Here is a 20,421-nt window from a genome sequence, read left to right as displayed (position 1 = left end):
CTGAGACGCAATTAAACTGGAGACTTTCAGGTTTAATTAAAGGGGTTGAACAAAAATATCCTGTAAAACATTTAGGAATTTCAACCATTCAAAAGCAAGGAAAGCGGAGAACCTGGCGGAAACCCACGCAAAGATTGGGAGAACATACAAACTCTTTGCAGATGTACTCTTTGGTGGGACTTGAACCCAGGACGCCAGCGCTGCAGAACTAACCACTGTACCACCATGCTGCCCAAATTATCTTTACCATAAATAAAATGTTCATTTTCAGTACTTTGTAGAGAATTCATTGTAGGCAATGACTATATGAAGTCTGTAAGCCATGGACATCACCAGGCCTTTACTGCTGCTGACAACAGTTGATGATTGTTTGGGAGTCTTTCTGCCGTAGGTTTTGTCTTAAACATGTGAAATGATGCTCGATCAGATTGAGATTTGGTGATTGATTTGGCATTTTCAGTTTCTTTCGCAGTATGTTTTTGGCCATTATCTAGCTGTACTGTGAAGCGCCGTCCAACCAACCTTGCTGCATTTGATTGAATTTGACTAGAAAGTATAGCCCAGTGCACTTCGGAAATCATCCAGCAGCTTGTGTCTTCAGTCACATCATCAATAAACATTAGTGACCCAGTGCCATTAGAAGCCATGCATGCCCATGTCATCACACTGCCTCCACCATGATTTACAGAGAATTTGCGGTTCGTGGATCATGAGCCCTTCCAAGCATTCTCCATACATTCGCCTTCTGACCATGTGTACATGTAATTCTTTAAAGTAATCTTTTGATTTCCTGTGTGTGTATGTGTATATATATATATATATATATATATATATATATATATATATACAGTGCCTACAAGTAGTATTCAACCCCCTGCAGATTTAGCAGGTTTGATAAGATGCAAATAAGTTAGAGCCTTCAAACTTCACACAAGAGCAGGATTTATTAACAGATGCATAAATCTTACAAACCAAAAAGTTATGTTGCTCAGTTAAATTTTAATAAATTTTAAACATAAAAGTGTGGGTCAATTATTATTCAACCCCTAGGTTTAATATTTTGTGGAATAACCCTTGTTTGCAATTACAGCTAATAATCGTCTTTTATAAGACCTGATCAGGCCAGCACAGGTCTCTGGAGTTATCTTGGCCCACTCCTCCATGCAGATCTTCTCCAAGTTATCTAGGTTCTTTGGGTGTCTCATGTGGACTTTAATCTTGAGCTCCTTCCACAAGGTTTCAATTGGGTTAAGGTCAGGAGACTGACTAGGCCACTCCAACACCTTGATTTTTTCCCTCTTGAACCAGGCCTTGGTTTTCTTGGCTGTGTGCTTTGGGTCGTTGTCTTGTTGGAAGATGAAATGACGACCCATCTTAAGATCCTTGATGGAGGAGCGGAGGTTCTTGGCCAAAATCTCCAGGTAGGCCATGCTATCCATCTTCCCATGGATGCGGACCAGATGGCCAGGCCCCTTGGCTGAGAAACAGCCCCACAGCATGATGCTGCCACCACCATGCTTGACTGTAGGGATGGTATTCTTGGGGTCGTATACAGTGCCATCCAGTCTCCAAACGTCACGTGTGTGGTTGGCACCAAAGATCTCGATCTTGGTCTCATCAGACCAGAGAACCTTGAACCAGTCTGTCTCAGAGTCCTCCAAGTGATCATGAGCAAACTGTAGACGAGCCTTGACATGACGCTTTGAAAGTAAAGGTACCTTACGGGCTCGTCTGGAACGGAGACCATTGCGGTGGAGTACGTTACTTATGGTATTGACTGAAACCAATGTCCCCACTGCCATGAGATCTTCCCGGAGCTCCTTCCTTGTTGTCCTTGGGTTAGCCTTGACTCTTCGGACAAGCCTGGCCTCGGCACGGGAGGAAACTTTCAAAGGCTGTCCAGGCCGTGGAAGGCTAACAGTAGTTCCATAAGCCTTCCACTTCCGGATGATGCTCCCAACAGTGGAGACAGGTAGGCCCAACTCCTTGGAAAGGGTTTTGTACCCCTTGCCAGCCTTGTGACCCTCCACGATCTTGTCTCTGATGGCCTTGGAATGCTCCTTTGTCTTTCCCATGTTGACCATGTATGAGTGCTGTTCACAAGTTTGGGGAGGGTCTTAAATAGTCAGAAAAGGCTGGAAAAAGAGATAATTCATCCAAACATGTGAAGCTCATTGTTCTTTGTGCCAGAAATACTTCTTAATACTTAGGGGAACCAAACAGAATTCTGGTGGTTTGAGGGGTTGAATAATAAATGACCCTCTGAATAAACTTTTCACAATTTAAAAAAAAATTAAACAAAGAAATAACATTCTTTTTTGCTGCAGTGCATTTCACACTTCCAGGCTGATCTACAGTCCAAATGTCACAATGCCAAGTTAATTCCGAATGTGTAAACCTGCTAAATCTGCAGGGGGTTGAATACTACTTGTAGGCACTGCATATATATATATTTTTTTAAGAATATATTGGCGGCTTATAGACACATACAAAGTCCCTTACTAATGTCATATACTGATTCTACCTGATCGCAAAGGTTGGCACCCTAAAGCATAAGAGAAGTCGTGCCCGCACAGGAGAAAGTAAGAGATGAAAACACAATATGCAAATGTGATGAAATTTGTCTAAGGTGAGTGTCTGTAAATCATACTGTCAGTCATTATTTGTATCACACTGGCAACTCCTATTTCATTAAAAATAAGCTCAGGAGGAATATTTTCATGCAGATCTGTTTCCGGCCCAGAGATTTTAAAAGTTCATTTACATTTTATTTTTAAATGTGGATTGCTCTGTGAAAAATACTTTGGTTTGCAGATAGTTATTTTTTTTATATAAAATAAAAGAAGCCTTGGAAAATACATCACATGGCAAAAATGTAGCTTTTCACTTAATCTGCAAACAGAAATTCCAATATTTATAATAGTTTATAATAATAGTTTCCAGAAGTTACTATCACTTAAAAAGTCGGTATCACTGGAATGTGCAACATTGCTCTATGTCGCTTAAATAATCAAATTACAAATTGTTTTTATTTTCATGATGAGTGGATTTTAGTATAATTAAAGAGTTTCTGAGAACGTGTATCAAGCCATTTGAAAAAAAGCTGTATAGCATACAGTCACGGGTTTACTGAGACAGCGAGGAGCCAGAAGACCGCACTTCTCCCGCACTGATTAGAAGCACTTCACCTTCATAATAAACTTTGTAAATTTCTTTTAGCAGTGCAGGGGTTAGTCTGCTCAGTTGAGAGCTCCTGGAAGCTTTCCCGCATTAAGGCTCTCAGCTGAGCACTGTTAGCCACTTCCCATCTCCTATATAAACTGGGTCCTGGCTAGCACTCATTGTCAAAGCGAACTTTTGCTGCATGGCTGGAGGTTGTTGATGGTTGTTATTGGAGAAAGGCGTTTGGTGGATTTATCGTGACTGTTGTTAGGTTTGAGTGTGTGATAATTCCCTTTGTTCTCCTACTATGATTTAACCCCATCCTCCACTCACCGCTGTTTACCTCCGTTTGTGTATGTCTATTTGTATGATTGGTATTTTCATTTATGTCTGTTCGTATTACCTTGCTAGTCTGGTTGGTGTATTACGGTATACTACAACTCCCCTCTTCCCTGGGTGGGGGAAAGGTACAGGCTGAGGGCGGATTAAGGAGCTAAGGCAAGGTATGTGGACCCAATGTCTTCACCATCAGAAGTAATGCGAGTAACAGAGCGAGCTAGTGAGCCTCTAGAATTAGGGACAGGGAAGGAGGCCCTGGTACTGGTGTCACCCGACAACAGTTCGACATTTACAATATCCAATTTCAGGCCATATTAATTATGATATATTATGAACAGTAGTTTTAGCCTCTTACCTTGGAATGACTGCTTTGCTCGATCAACCAGCTCTTCTATCGAGTAACTGGCAAGTTCACCTCTTGCATGTTTAGTCTTGCAATATGTGCATGCATTTAGGCACCTGTAAACAATCAAGACATAAATTATAAGACACAATCACTATTTGCAAAAAACTTTGAAGAACATGTGCAAAAAAAACTACTGTGCTATAACCTGCAGAGCTGATGATAGGACGCAATAAGTAAAGCAGAAAGGCAAAAACATGAGGATGGAAGTAAAAATATTTAGGCATCTTCAGGTAAATTATTCTTAGAGTGTAACCGCTGTTTTAATTTTAATTTAATAAATTAGTAGTACACGTGAAAACGAGAAACTTTGTAAATACATTTCATCAAATAAATATGCTTCTTTCTTTGCCAAGATTGAGCATTAATTTTCAAAATTCTCCATTTACGGGTAAAATCTGTATTCACTGAAGACGGGTTTGTTACACTACAGAGATAGGAGATGACAGTTGCTGTTGATAAGATTCTATGCTTAAAGGTACTGTCACACTAAGCGATATCGCTAGCAATATCGCTATAACTTGTGACGTTATAGCGATATTGCTAGCGATATCGCTGTGTCTGATACTTACCTACGACCCGCTGGTTATTGCTGATCGCGCGAGAACGTTCAGGACCGCTTCTCGTCGTCAGCTTCCTGCGGCGCTTCCTGTGGAGAGACGAGCGTGGACGCGGGCGGGAGGACGCAGGATCGCCTAGTGTGACAGGTAAGTAACGACCCCCGTCCCCAGCGATGTCGCTGGTGAGATCTGCCTGTGTGGCAGCTCACTAGCGACCACTTAGCGATATACCAGCGATCCTGACCGCGTCATATCGCTGGTCGGGATCGCTGGTACATCGCTAAGTGTGACAGTACCTTAAGGGAGAGAGAAAAATTCGCTAGCTGCTTCTTTTCACATGTACTACGGATTCATGAAATATAAACATTAAAATGACGTTTAAACTTTAACCCCTTTAACCCCAAGAGTGGTTTGCATGTTAATGCCCGGGCCAGTTTTTACAATTCTGACCACTGTCCCTTTATGAGGTAATAACTCTGAAACGCTTTCATGGATCCCGGTGATTCTGACATATTGTACTTCATGTGTTAGTGGTAAAATTTCTTTGATATACCTTGTGTTTATTTGTGAAAAAAAACTAAATTTGGCAAAACTTTTGAAAATTTAGCAATTTTCCAACTTTGAATTTTCATGCCCTTAAATCAGAGATATGGCACACAAAATACATAGTAACATTTCCCACATGTTTAGATTACATCAGCACAATTTTGGAGGCAAAATGTTTTTTGTTAGGAAGTTATAAGGGTTAAAAGTTGACCAGTGATTTCTCATTTTCACAACACCATTTTTTTTTTTAGGGACCACATCACATTTAAAGTCACTTTGAGGGGTCTATGTGATAGAAAATACCCAAAAGTGACACCACTCTAAAAACTGCACTGCTCAAAATAAAAAAAAACATTTTTTCCACAAACATGATCTTTAGGTCCCCCAATTTTATTTTCCCAAGGGTAACAGAAAAAATTGGACCTCAAAGGTTGTCCAATTTGACCTGATTAAGCTGATGTGTGGAGAACACTTTGAACCCCCAAGTGCTTCACAGAAATTTATAACGCCATGGACCCCAAAAGTTGTTGTGCATGTTGTCCCGAGTAGGCTGATACCCCATATGTGGGGGTAAACCACTGTTTGGGTGCATGGCAGAGCTTGGAAGGGAAGGAGCACCGTTTGACTTTTCCAATATAGAATTGGCTGGAATTGAGATCAGACGCCATGTCACATTTTGAATGCTCCACATGTGTCTGAACAGTGGAAACCCCACAATTCTAACTCCAACCCTAACCCCAACACACCACTAACCCTTAACCCTAACGGGAAAATGGAAATAAATACTTTTTTAAAAATTTTATTATTTTTCCCTAAGGGGGAGATAAAGGGGGGTTTGAGTTACTATTTACAGCAGGTTTTAACCGCTTCCCGACCGCCCACAGTAGATAAACGTTGGCGCTTGCTGAGCTTTGTGCAGCGCCGACGTTTATCTACTGTCGGCGGTTTTGTGCCCCCCGGGACCCCCACATACCTTACAACGCGGGGATCCCGGTGCACAATGCATGCTAGGACCCCCGACGTCATCGAGACCTGATTGGTTCAGGTCCTGATGACGTCAGCGTCACAGCAGCCAATGGGAGCGATCGCTGGGAAAGCTGCTTGTTTCCCGGCGATCTCCCTCATTGTAACGCGGCTTCTCCCTCTGATCTCACTGACAGATGATCCGAGGTGAAGCAGCGTTACAGTGTGACTAGATCGCTGCCTGGCACAGCTGATCGCTGCCTGGCACAGCTGTGCCAGGCAGCGATCTTGTCACACAGTAACGCTGCTTCACCTCTGATCATCTGTCATTGTGAGATCAGAGGAGAAGTCACGTTACAGTGTGCCAGGCAGCGATCTTGTCACATAGTAACGCTGCTTCTCCTCTGATCATCTGTCAGTGTGAGATCAGAGGAGAAGTGGCGTTACTATGAGTCAGATCGCAGCGCAGCGATCTTGTCACAAAAATAAAAAAAAGTAAAGAAAAAAAAAAGAAAAAAGCAGGTACACAGGTTAGGGCTAGGGCAAGGGCTAGGGTTAGGGCTGGGATTAAGGTTATGGGTGTGTTGGTGTTAGGTTTGTGGTTAGGGTTATGGTTAGGGCTGAGATTAGGGTTAGGGGTGTGTTGGGGTTAGGGTTGGAATTAGAATTGGGGGTTTCCACTGTTTAGGTACATCAGGGGCTCTGTAAATGCAATATGACGCCCGCAGACCATTCGATCAAAGTCTGCATTTCAGAACGTCACTACTTCCCTTCCGAGCCCCACCGTGAGCCCAAACAGTAGTTTTCTCCCACATATGGGGTACCAGCGTACTCCGGACAAATTGGACAACTCTTAGGGTCCAATTTCTCCTGTTACCCTTGTGAAAATAAAAATTGGGGGCTAAAAGATCATTTTTGTGGAAAAAAAATGATTTTTTTATTTTCACGCCTCTACATTATAAACTTTACTGAAACACTTGGGGGTTCAAAGTGCTCACCACACATCTAGATAAGTTCCTTGGGGGGTCTAGTTTCCAAAATGGGGTCACTTGTGGGGGATTTCCACTGTTTAGGTACATCAGGGGCTCTGCAAACGCACATGACACCCGCAGACCATTCCATCAAAGTCTGCATTTCAGAACGTCACTACTTCCCTTCCGAGCCCCACCGTGTGCCCAAACAGTAGATTTCTTCCACATATGGGGTATCAGCGTACTCAGGACAAATTGGACAACAACTTTTGGGGTCCAATTTCTCCTGTTACCCTTGTGAAAATAAAAATTGGGGGCTAAAAGGTCATTTTGTGGAAAAAAAAATGAATTTTTATTTTCATGGCTCTACATTATAAACTTCTGTGAAGCACATGGTGGCTCAAAGTGTTCACAACACATCTAGATAAGTTCTTTAAGGGGTCTAGTTTCCAAAATGGGGTCACTTGTGGGGGGTTTCCACTGTTTAGGTACATCAGGGGCTCTCCAAATGCGACATGGCATCCGATCTCAATTCCTGCCAATTCTGCATTGAAAAAGTCAAACGGCGCTCCTTCCGTTCTGAGCTCTGCAGTGTGCTCAAACAGTGGTTTAGCCCCACATACGGGGTATCTGCGTATTCGGGAGAAATTGCACAAAAAATTTTGTGGTTCATTTTCTCTTTTTACACTTGTGAAAATAAAAAAAATGGTTTTGAAGTAAAATGTTTGTGAAAAAAAGTTAAATGTTTATTTTTTCCTTCCATATTCCATTCATTCATGTGAAGCACCTGAAGGGTTAATAAACTTCTTGAATGTGGTTTTGAGTACATTGAGAGGTGCAGTTTTTAGAATGGTGTCACTTTTGGGTATTTTTTGTTATATTGACCCCCCAAACTCACTTCAAATGTGAGGTGGTCCCTAAAAAAAATGGTGTTGCAAATTTTGTTGTAAAAATGAGAAATCGCTGGTCAACTTTTAACCCTTATAACTTCCTAAAAAAAAAAAAATTATGATTCCAAAATTGTGCAGATGTAAAGTAGACATGTGGGAAATGTTATTTATTAACTATTTTGTGCGATATCACTCTCTGATGTAAGGGCATAAAAATTAAAAGTTTGAAAATTGCTAAATTTTCGCCAAATTTTGATTTTTTTAACAAATAAGCGCAGCTCATACCTAAAATTTTTTACCACCATCATGAAGTACAATATGTCATGAGAAAACATTGTCAGAATCAGTAGGATCCGTTGAAGCGTTCTAGAGTTATGACCTCATAAAGTGACACTGGTCAGAATTGAAAAAATTGGCCCGGTCACGAAGGCAAAAACAGGCTCGGGTGTGAAGGGGTTAATGTTTGGCAGCTAAGAGACGCTTTTTATTGCAAAAATAGTCATTTGAGGTCTTTTTGGACGCAAAATGAACAAAAATTTCTTTTTTGGGGGGGTGCGTTTACACCAGGGTTCCCCAACTCCAGTCCTCAAGGCCCACCAACAGGTCATGTTTTCAGGATTTCCTTTGTATTGCACAGGTGATGGAATTATCACCTGGGCAATACTAAGGAAATCCTGAAAACATGACCTGTTTGGTGGGCCTTGAGGACTGGAGTTGGGGAACCCTGGTTTACACCATTCGCGTGTGGTAAAATTGAAAAGGCAGTTTTATTCTTCGGGTTAGTACGATTACAGTGATTCCTCATTTATATATTTTTTTGTGTTTTGGCGCTTTTATACAATAAAAACAATTTTATATGAAAAAATTATTTTTGCATCGCTTTATTCTGCGAGCTATAACGTTTTTATTTTTTCGCTGATGATGCTGTATTTGCTGTATTGCGGCTTGTTTTTTGCAGGACAAGATGATGTTTTCAGCGGTACCATGTTTATTTAAATCCGTCTTTTTGATCACGTGTTATTGCACTTTTTGTTCGGTGGTATGATAAAGCATTCTTTTTTGCCTCTTTTCGAAGGGGTTCACTAAAGGGGTTAACTAGTGGGACAGTTTTATAGGGCGGGTTGTTACGGACGTGGCGATACTAAATATATGTACTTTTTTATTGACAAAAAAAATAATTAGGGAATATTTTTTTTCTTTATTTAGGAATTTTTGTTTAAAATTATTTTTACATGTTTTTTTTTTTTTTTTAACTAATGCTTTGTCCCAGTGTGGGACATCACTGTATAGTATCAGATCGCAGAGCACTATGTCAGATCAGCAATCTGACAGTCACTGCAGGCGGTTTCTCAGCAGGCACAGAGAAGCCACCTCCCTGCAGGACCCGGAAGGCCCCCGCAGCCACCTTGGATCCGGGGGCCTGCAGGGAGGAGGCCCTCGGAACAACGTGAGCACATCGCGCTGTTCCGAGGGTCTCAGGGAAGCATGCAGGGAGCCCCCTCCCTGTGTGATGCTTCCCCATGCCCCCGTGACCACTCCTTGCACATAGTGCCGGGAGTCAGCTGTGATAATCAGCTGACACCCGGCCGCGATGACGTACTATCCTGTCCATGGGCATTAAGGACGGAATAGTATGTCATATGTCGGGAAGGGGTTAAGCATTTATAGGAAAAATCAGTAACAGAGTAGTGGACAACCTATTTAACAAAAAAATCCCAAAGGGCCAATTGTCATTTCAAGTCAAGTTTTATTTGCTTTCTAAAAATGTGTTTAATATACAGGTGCTTCTCACAAAAAAAAGGAATATCAAAAAGTTAATTTATTTTGGTTCTTCAATACAAAAACTGAAAATTATATATTATATAGTCATTTCAAACAGAGTGATCTATTTCAAGCATTTCTGTTAATGTTGATGATTATGGCTTACAGCCAATGAAAACCCAAAAGTCATTATCTCAGTAAATTAAAATACTTTATAACCAGAACTCTTCCTGAGTTAAAAGATTAGTATTGTTGTTTCTAAATGATTATGAACTTGTTTTCTTTGCATTATTTGAGGTCTGAAAGCACTTTTTTTTTGACCATTTTTCTTTAACAGAAAAAAAATACAAAATTTATCGCTTGGAAATTCAGAGACATGTTGTCAGAAGTTTATAGACTAAAAGAACAATTTACATTTTGCTCAAAAACTTACCTATAAAAAGAAATATCAGAGGAACTGAACATTTGAAAGTGGTCTCAATTTTTACCAGAGCTGTAATAATTATTATATATATATATATATATATATATATATATATATATATATACACACACACACACACATATATATATATATATATATATATACATACACACTCTATATACACTGTATATATAAACACACACACACAAACTCAGTTGAAACCAGAAGTTTACATACACTGTATAAAAAGACATATGCATATTTTTCTCGATATCTGACATGAAATCAGAATAAAATAGAAAAGGTACAGCCAGCAGCACTCAACCATCAGAATGTAGGTTCAAAAGTCCAATTACCTAATTGGAGAGCAAACCATCATAATAAAAAACGAACAGCATTCCATCCGAGTGAAGATAAAGTATCTTAATTCTGCCAAATGCAACGTTTCGACCCATAGGGGTTTTTTCAAGCATGAAATCAGAATAGACCTTTAGAACTTTCCCATATTAGGTCAATTTGGATAACCATAATTATTAATATTTGCCAAGTGCCGGAATAATGAGTGAGAATGTTTTAAGGCATTTTATTACTTATTGCAATGTCAAAAGTTTACATACATTTCATTAGTATTTCGCACCATTGCCCTTAAACTGAAGGACTTGGGTCAAACGTTTGGGATATCCTTCCACAAGTTTTTTTATAATAGTTGGTCGGAATTTAAACCCATTCCTCCAGTCAAAACTGGTTTTACTGATACAGGTTTGTAGGTCGCCTTCCTCGCACCTTACTTTTCAGCTTTGCCCATAAATTTTCAATAGGATTGAGATCAGGGCTTTGTGATGGCCACTCCAAAACATAGACTATGTTATCCTTAAGCCACTTTATTACGATTTTGGCAGTATGTTTCGGGTCATTGTCCATTTTGAATGTCCATTTCGGCCCAAGCTTTAACTTTCTGGCTGATGTCTTGAGATGTTGCTTCAGTATTGCCACAAAATCTTCTATTCTCATGATGCCATCTATTTTGTGAGGTGCACCAGTCACTCCTTCAGCAAAACAACCCCACAACATGATGCTGCCACCCCGGTGTTTCTCAGTTGGGATGGTGTTCTTAGGCTTTCAAGCTTCTCCCTTTTTCCTCCAAATGCCCAAAAAATTCAAATTTAGTTTAATCAGACCTCCAAAACTTAAGGTCTGTGTTCCTGTGTGCATTTGCAAACATTAATCTGGCTTTTTTATGGGGTTTTTTTTTTTTTTTGAGTAATGGCTTCTTCCTAGCCGAGTGGTCTTTCAGCCCAAGTTGATACAGTACTGGTTTCACTGTGGATATTGACACAATTTTACCAGCTTCCGCCATCATCTTCACAAGGTCTTTTGCTTTTCTCCTTGGGTTGATATGCACATGCTGGACCAAAGCACGTTCATCTTTGGGACACAGAACCCGTCCTCTTCCTGTGCGGTATGATGGCTGGATATTCCCATCTTGTTTGTACTTGCGTATAAATGTTTGTACAGATAAATGAGGCACCTTCAGCTGATTTCTTGAGACTTTCCCATGATGCTACAGAAAGAAGTGTGTTTCAGGTGTGCATTAAAATACATCTACAGGTGGGTGTCTAATTATCAGAATCTTCTATACACATGATATCATCATATGTGCAGAACGGTTTAAAAGCATAGTAATCTTAGTGTATGTAATCTTTTGACTCTGCAGTATTAAAAATGCCTTAAAACATTCTCTCTCTCCTTATTCTGGCATTTGGCAAATAATAATTATGGTAATCTTAATTGACCCAAAACAGAAAGGTTTATTCTGATTTTATGTCCGATAATGAGAAAAACATGCATGTGTGTCTTTTTATATCGTGTATGTAAACTTCTGGTTTCAAATAGATTCATAAATTTGAATGTTGGGTAAAATTGCACCAAATTAATATACACAAAAGCATTTTTCCTGCTATATTGATGCTTGAGTGACAGTCTATTAAGTGAGTAGATGCAGCAGTAAGAGCAAATTGCCTTAGGCATAGGAGACATAGTGGCTTCAACAACCTAATACATAAGGGATTTTATTGTTATAGGTGACAAACAGGTTACTTGCTTAGAGAAAATTCCCAGAACAATAGTTCGGGCAAATACTATTTTCTATCGCTATTTGCAAATACTTTTGTTATAAACATATTTTACACAAACAGATCCCTCTTTCCTTGTGTCTAGTCAAACAAGTTAATTGAAAATATTCAGTTAATAATGGTACTGGCAAACAAAAGGCAAACAGTATGAAATAAAGTCAGTGATTCATAACTGGGTGCTGCCAATGTTGTGTGTGCTTGTGGTTTCACAATGCCGGCTGTGAAATTCTACATAAAGCTAGTCCAACATAAAATTATATAAAACATTTACATGCAAACAATGAATTCCAGTGAGATACTGAAGAACATGGAAAATCTTATCCAGGCATCACCTCTAGCTTACCAAAGCTCATTTCTTACTTAGACTAGAAATGAGCGAACGTGTTCAGAAAACGTTCGTCAATCTCAAATTCGGCACAAACTTTGCACAGTCGGATTAGTGTCAAGATTCCCGAGCATTTTTCCTAAAAATTGTCAAAAGTCGGCAAAAGTTCGGTAAGTGATTGCGTTCAATAAAGGCTCTTTCAGACGTCAGTGTTTCCAGAAGCAGCAGAAGCAGCAAAACGTCCCGCACACGTGTGCACTGATGACACCCGGAAAATTTGTGCAGTGTATATGGGGTTTTTTAAAATCTCAATAACTTAAATATTAGTGCACATATTGCGGATTTTGTGAGGACTATCCACTATGCATTTTCCACAGTATTTCAACTGAGTTTTCAAGCTGCAGAAATCCGCACAGGTCGTGAATTTAGGTGTTGAAATTTTACGCAACATGTAGATTAAATTGTTACCATCTCACTAACTTAGTTGGTCCTGTATTACACTGTAAATCCGCACCAATTACGGCGCGGGGGCATTTACCATTAGGGTACTTCCCCAAATTAAAAAAAGCGTTTTTAGCACAAATAATCTAGCACAGGCTTCATTAGCTGTGAGGGGAAGCTTTATGGCAAGACTGAACAATTGATGCCTGCAAAATGCCCTTCTCGCTTTACTATGTGGCTGCATTTGCCTCAGGCCAAATTATTACCTTCAAAGGGATATTAAAAGACCCGTGTTGGAGATTTTGATGGTCTGAATCATATTCTTAGCAAACAAGTTTCCACATCTGAAAGCGATCCCAGGTGGAGTGCTATATTGTCTGAGACAAAGGTTAAACTGGTCCTGGAAGTCAACTGCTCCCATCTCAGAGCCTGCATGTTTGACCAGACAGCACTAAGGCTAAAATGACTACAGAAGAATGCCTTAATAGATCTCACGAGACGAGAAACAGGAGCTGTCATTGTCAGTGCTGTGTCAGAAACAGAAAGGCCATCTCATTACTGATGGCATACACAGAAAAAGCAACCTTACGTGGGGTTTTGCTGTCACAGTTTGTATACTAAAACCAATGACATCTGATGAAAATATGTCTTTTACAACAGCTGCCTTCATGCCAAAGGATCTGTCATAATTCTGCCAGTGAACCCTATTTGAGAGACCTGAAAAAAAAAAAAAAAAACTGTTGAAAGATTTATGAACTGAAACAGGATTAGTAAGAGCTGGTAAAACACAGTCTTGACTGTAAAAGCATGAATACACCAGCAATAAAAATGCCTGGAGATTGGTTACTTCGTTTAAGAGCGAGTAGAAACAGGATGCGAAAAATCCAGGCTCTTTCAATGCTTGACCTAAGCAATGCAAAAAGGTAAAAAAAAAAAAAAAAAAAAAAAAAAAATGTAAAGCATAAGGGTGGTTTCACATTAGCGCATTTTAAGCGTACGCACGGCCGGGGGTAGCTCCGCCCCCGAGCTGGCTCTCTGCCCGGCCCTTGCTTGTAGCGTTGCCTCCTAGCGCACAGCGGCGCCTGCGATCGGCGCACCCTATCTTTAGCATAGGGTGCGCAGATCGTGCGCAGGACGTGTGCTAGTTGCGCTTTGACCTGCGCTGCGCACTTATGACGGTGCGCCGTGCGCGCCAAAATCCAAAAAGTTTGATTTTGGCACGCACGGCGCACCGTCAAAAGTGCGCAGCGCAGGTCAAAGCGCAACTAGCGCACGGCCTGCACACGATCTGCGCACCCTATGCTAAAGATAGGGTGCGCCGATCGCAGGCACCGCTGTGCGCTAGGAGGCGGCGCTACAAGCAAGGGGCGGGCACGCCGGGCAGAGAGCCGGCTCGGGGGCGGAGCTACCCCCGGCCGTGCGTGCGCTTAAAAAGCGCTAATGTGAAACCACCCTTACCGTAGTAAACAAAAATACAAAATAGACCTGCAGCCTGTGATGAGAGAGATACAATCAGTCTGCTAGGTTTGGTTCATGGAGTTTTGTATCCTGTTCGCACAAAGGCAGAAACCATAACATTTATGGCCAATGCTTTTTACATTTCGACATCTCAGGGGCCGGATGAAAGTTTGTCTGTGTTTTTTTGTTTTGTGGACAGAACTGCAGCAAACACTATTCTTGGCATCAAAAAGCCAAAGGAACTGATAAAAAAGAACTAATATATGTGTCAGCTGAGCTTAGAATGTCATACAATCCTAGAATGTTAGCGTTGGAAGGGACCACAAGGATCATGGTGTCCAATCCCCTGCTCAATGGAACACAGGATTCCCTAAACCATCCCAGACAGACGTCTCTCCAGCCTCTGAAGCCTTCCATTGACGAAGAACTCACCAGCTCTAGTGGCAGCCTGTTCCACTCATTGTTTATAATGTATCACTGTGATTATATAGAACTAGCTGAAGAGCCCGGCGCTGCCCGGGCATAGTAACTAACTGTGGTTAGTTATAGCGAATTATAATTATCCTCCATCCCATAGTCCTGTGCCCATATACCCATCATACATATCCACGATCCCATAGGCCCGTGCCGATATACCCATCCCCATCATACATATCCTCCATCCCATAGTCCCATGTCCATATACCCATCACACATCCTCCATCCCATATAACCATCATACATATTCGCCATCCCATAGTCGAGTGCCAATATACCCACCACACATCCTTCATCTCATAGTCCCATGCCCATATACCCATCATACATATCCTCCATCCCATAGTTCCGTGCCCATATACCCATCATACATATCCGCTATCCCATAGTCCCATGCACATACAACCGTCATACATATCCTCCATCCCAAAGTCCCGTGCCCATATAACCGTCATACATATACTCCATCCCATAGTCCAGAGCCTATATACCCATCACACATCCTCCATTCTATAGTCCCGTGCCCTCCTTTTTGCGGTGATGATCCGCCCGTGCGCTGCCTTAGCGGCTCCCACTGCTGCTGCGGCGTGTCTGGCTCTTCTCCTCTGAACACGACCGCCTCTCCACCTCCTGGCGCAGTTGCAAGTGCTCTGGCGAAGGGCTCTCCATTCTATAACCTGCTTAGCTGCTGCTGCTGTTTTGTGATGAGAGCAGTCACATCCACCCCAATAATGGTGTGGTGATGCCTGCCAGCACTTTCTGTTGACTGTAAATAGCAGCATTCTCCTTTTTTTTTTTTTTCTTAAACTAATTGGCACACCTGGTTGATTCTGCACCGGCCGACCGCTTGCGCTTCCTGGTTATGCCCCCACGCCTGTGCACTACAGCTGGCCTATGCGCGCACCCGGCAATCACATCTGGTGCGTGCTCTCCACCGGTGCTGCGCCCCCTCGGGTGTATGTGTCCCGAAAATGACTGCACGCGTGCACCCGGTGACCACTTCCGAAGCGCGCCCCCTGTCATGTGGCCGCTTGCTGTGCATACTCTCCCTGCTGCTGCCTCCCGGGTGTCACGCTACACTTCCGGGTCACACACATCTACTTCCGGTACGCCCACCGCTAGGTGGGCGTACCCGGGGAATACTCACACCTCCGGACCACTCATGCGCGCTTCCAGTGCGCGCGTCCTGCTCCTGCCGACCTGCACGAGCGTCCCCATCAGCAGCGCGTACTCTGCTTCCCTTCCGGTGCGTGCCCGGGCCTGTAGCAGCGTTCCCAGGCTGCCATGACGCCTGTCCCCTCATACCTGCGTTCTCTGGACCCCTGTGGAGGAATATGGACATCACCCTGGCCACCTCTGATAACAGGTACTTGAACTTGATTCCAGGCTCACATCCCGTGGGGTCTGGTGTCTGGCCTCAACAAGAAGGGAACACATATGTGGCCTCCAAGGAGCTTTACTTCTGCCTGGGCACGGATGTGCCACATGGGCTGCATGGCCACCGTATGTGGACAGGAAGGGAGCACGGAAAGTGGCCTCCGTGGACTTTATGCCGTATATCAGCATCTGGTAGTGTACACCCAATGTGGTCTCCGAGGCATCAAACTTCACCCGGGCAATTGCCTCGCGGGCTGTGGCCATGCACTCGCTGAGGGGGCTATAGGAATTTATGGCCCCTGAGGCGACTACCGGTACCTGGCGACGGGTGTAGCAGACTGGTGCCTGCCAGTAATCACCCGGCCCAGGCATCCTCTTCCTTCTTCTTTCTTCCAGAATCTTCAAGAGGTTTTCATCTTGAGGGTTCCCCATCGAGGACAGAAAACCACCTGATGCTGAGAGGAGTCATGCCTTTCATCTTGAAGGTTTCCTGTCCTCGCTGGGCGGATGCCCTCTCTCGTGGTGCCGTCATGTAGAATGGAAAAAATCATTTTTTTTAAACAAACATGATCTTTTAGTCCTCAATTTTTTTATTTTCCCAAGAGGAGAAATTGGACCCCAACGTTGTTGTCCAATTTGTCCTGAGTACACTGATATCCCATATGTGGGAGAAAACAACTGTATGGGCACACGTCGGGGCTCGGAAGGAAAGTAGTGACGTTTTGGAATGCAGACTTTGATGGAATGGTCTGTGGGTGTCATGTCGCATTTGGAGAGCCTCTGATGTGCCTAATCTGTTGAAACCCCCACAAGTGACCCCATTTTGCAAACTAGACCCCCCCCAAGGAACTTATTTAGATGTGTGGTGAGCACTTTGAACCCCCAAGTGCTTCACAGAAATTTATAATGTAGAGCCATAAAAATAAATCATTTTTTCCACAAAAAAGATATTTTGGCCACCAATTTTTTATTTTCCCAAGGGTAACAGGAGAAATTGGAACCCAAAAGTTGTGCAATTTGTCCAGAGTAGGCTGATACCCCATATGTGGGGGTAAACCACTGTTTGGGCGCATGGCAGAGCTTGGAAGGGAAGGAGCAGTTTGACTTTTTCAACGCAGAATTGAGATCAGACGCCATGTTGCATTTGGAGAGCACCTGATGTGCCTAAACAGAGGAAACCCCCAATTCTAACTCCAACCCTAACCCCAACACACCCCTAACCCTAATCTCAGCCGTAAACCTTCTGAGAGCTATAATTTTTCCATAATTTGACCCACTGAGTCATGTGAGGTCTTATTTTTTGTGGGACGAGATTACGTTTTTATTGGTACCATTTTCGGGCACGTGACATTTTTTGTTCACTTTTTATTCCGATTTTTCGGACGCAGAATTAACAAAAACCAGCATTTCATGAATTTCTTTTGGGGGGTGTGTTTACACCGTTCCACGTGGTAAAATTGATAAAGCGGTTTTATTCTTCGGGTCAGTACGATTACAGCAATACCTCATTTATGTCATTTTTTTGTTTTGTCGCTTTTATGCAATGAAAACAATTTTATATAAAAGATTATTATTTTTGCATCGCTTTATTCTGCGAGCTATAACTTTTTTATTTTTTCGCTGATGATGCTGTGTTGTGGCTCGTTTTTTGCGGGACATGATGACGTTTTCAGAGGTACCATGGTTATTTATATCAGTCTTTTTAAGGCCTCTTTCAGACATCCGGTGTCAGGGGTCCGGCAGCCTGCGGCGAATAGCCGGGCCGCCGGATCCGGCCTGCAGCGGTGACACCGGATGTACATGCGGCCCCTGATGCGGCTTGGAGGACATTTAAAGGAGCCGCAGCACCGGGGGTCGAGAGAGCCAGCCGGAGAGAGATCGGGAGGCGAGAGAGCAGCCAGAGAGACAGCGGGGGACAAGAGAGCAGCCAAAGAGACAGCGGGGGACGAGAGAGCAGCCGAAGAGAGAGCGGGGGACGAGAGAGCAGCCGAAGAGAGAGCGGGGGACGAGAGAGCAGCCAGAGAGACAGCGGGGGACGAGAGAGCAGCCAGAGAGACAGAGGGGGACGAGAGAGCCAGCCAAAGAAAGGTATGGAGCGTATGGAGAGAGAGAGAGAGAGAAGGGGAGGGGGAGAGAGAGAGATGCGCGCCGGGCACTTGTGGGGTTAAAACTCATAGTGCCCGGGCATGCGCAGTTGAAAAAGCCGGTCCGGCGCTGCAAAAAAACGTTGCAGCCAACTTTTTTGCAGACGCCGGACGGCGCATGTTTGCCATATCCGGCAAAACCCGGAGGCGCCGCATGTCCATCCGGCATGATGCGGCGATCATTACATTCTATGTGAAAAAACCGGATCCAATTCCGGATCCGGTTTACACAAATTTCGCCGCATCATGCCGGATTTAAAAAAACGGATGTGTGAAAGTAGCCTTATTGTGCGTTATTACACTTTTTGTTCGGCGGTATGATAAAGCGTTATTTTTTGCTTTGTTTATTTATTTATTTTTTTTAAGGGGTTCACTAAAGGTGTTAACTAGTGGGACAGTTTTATAGGGCGGGTCGCTACGGACGCGGTGATACTAAATATGTGTACTTTTATTTTTTTATTTCCAAAAAATGAATTTATTAGGGATTATTTTTTTTAAATGTAGTGATTTTTTTATAAATTATTTTTACACTTTTTTTTAACTTTATTCCAGAGGGGGGACATTACTGTAAAGTGTCAGACCGCTGATCTGACACTTCACACAGCGCTGTGTCAGATCAGCGATCTGACAGGCTCTGCAGCAGGCTTCCTCATGCCTGCTCTCTGCGGGCAATGAGGAAGCCACCTCCCTGCAGGCCCCCGCTGCCATCTTGGATCTGTGGGCCTGCAGGGAAGGAGACCGTCAGAGCAGTGCAGCACATCACGCTGATCTGGGGGTCTCAGGGAAGCACGGAGGGAGCCCCCTCCCTGCCGATGCTTCCCTAATCCCGATACACTGGGATCATGTTTGCTCACAGTGTGCCAGGGGTTAACGTTCCGGAGTCAGTCCGTAACTGCCCCTGACACACAGCACCGGGTGTCAGCTGTGATAATCAGCTGACACCCGGCCGCGATCAGCGGCGTTCCCCCCGGGGAGCGCCGCTGATCGCGATGACTTACTCTCCCGTCCCCGGTCATAGGGGCCCGGGTACCGTGGACAGGATAGTACGTCAGATGTCAGAAAGGGGTTAATTTAGTTCAAATGTCAACGGATAGTTTGCGCTGACACTGGGACAACTTGAGCCTGCAGAACAGTTTGGATTTCTTTGGAACTTAATTTGCGCTACTTATCCACCACCTACACTATCCTGTGCCGCAACCTTTCATCAATTTTTCTGTGTATTCAATGTCAAGGGAAATTAGCTACAGTGCCATGGGTTGTAAACTTCTTGATTATGCTGCACAACAACAGTAAAGGCCCCGTCACACTAAGCTATATCGCTAGCAATATCGCTATAACGTCACTGGTTTTGTGACGCAGCAGCGATATCGCTATGTGTGATACTTACCTCTGACCGGCTCCCCCCGCTGATTATCACTGAATGCGCGAGAACGGCCTGGGCCGTTTCTCGTCGTCAGCTTCCTGCTGGGCTTCCTACTGTGGAGACGAGTGACACGTGGATGCGGGCGGGAGGACGTCTTCATCGCCTTGTCTGACAGGACAGGTAAGTAGCGACCGCTGCTATGCCGCTGGTAAGATCTGCCTGTGTGGCAGCTCACTAGCGACCACTTAGTGATGCACCAGCGATCCTGACCGGATCATATTGTTGTCGGGATCGCTGGTGCATCGCTAAGTGTGACGGTACCTTAAGAGCTCAGGAGATGGACTTGTCACCTTGAGACTGTCCTTAGACAGTTCTCTTCTATTTCTGTTCTCCATGCGTAGTGTGCCACAGACACACAATGCAAAGATTGAGTCACCTTCTTCCCTTTTTATCTGGTTTCAAGGGTAATTTTCATTATGCTCACACCTGATACTTGCAACAAGTGAGCTTGAAAGAGCATCACATGCTTTAAACAAAGTTGTTTAACCACAATTTTGGAAAGGTGCCAACGATTTTGTCCGGCCCATTTTTGGGGTTTTCTGTAAAATGATGTCCAATTTGCCGTTTTTTTTGCTTTTTTGTGTTGTTCCAGTATACATAAAGGAAATAAACATGTGTATAACAA

The 20,421-nt window shown here is 43.3% G+C and overlaps 1 protein-coding gene across 4 annotated transcripts in view; it reads right to left on the bottom strand.

The window, feature by feature from the left end:
- Positions 1-20,421, bottom strand: part of CDKAL1 (CDKAL1 threonylcarbamoyladenosine tRNA methylthiotransferase) — a 1,068,031-nt gene that overhangs the window by 677,526 nt on the left and 370,084 nt on the right. For all 4 annotated transcript variants that reach the window (XM_073566117.1, XM_073566115.1, XM_073566114.1 and 1 more), the window contains exon 9: positions 3,857-3,960. In XM_073566117.1, the coding sequence (XP_073422218.1) occupies positions 3,857-3,960 (104 nt within the window). The remainder of the gene's footprint in view (positions 1-3,856; positions 3,961-20,421) is intronic.

This window comes from Dendrobates tinctorius, unplaced genomic scaffold (genome assembly GCF_039654945.1).
Source record: "Dendrobates tinctorius isolate UK_male_01 unplaced genomic scaffold, ASM3965494v1 ptg000004l, whole genome shotgun sequence".
In the NCBI taxonomy this organism is placed as follows: domain Eukaryota; kingdom Metazoa; phylum Chordata; class Amphibia; order Anura; family Dendrobatidae; genus Dendrobates; species Dendrobates tinctorius.
Note: the sequence above shows the minus strand (reverse complement) of the source record. Positions and strands in the feature narration are given on the sequence as shown.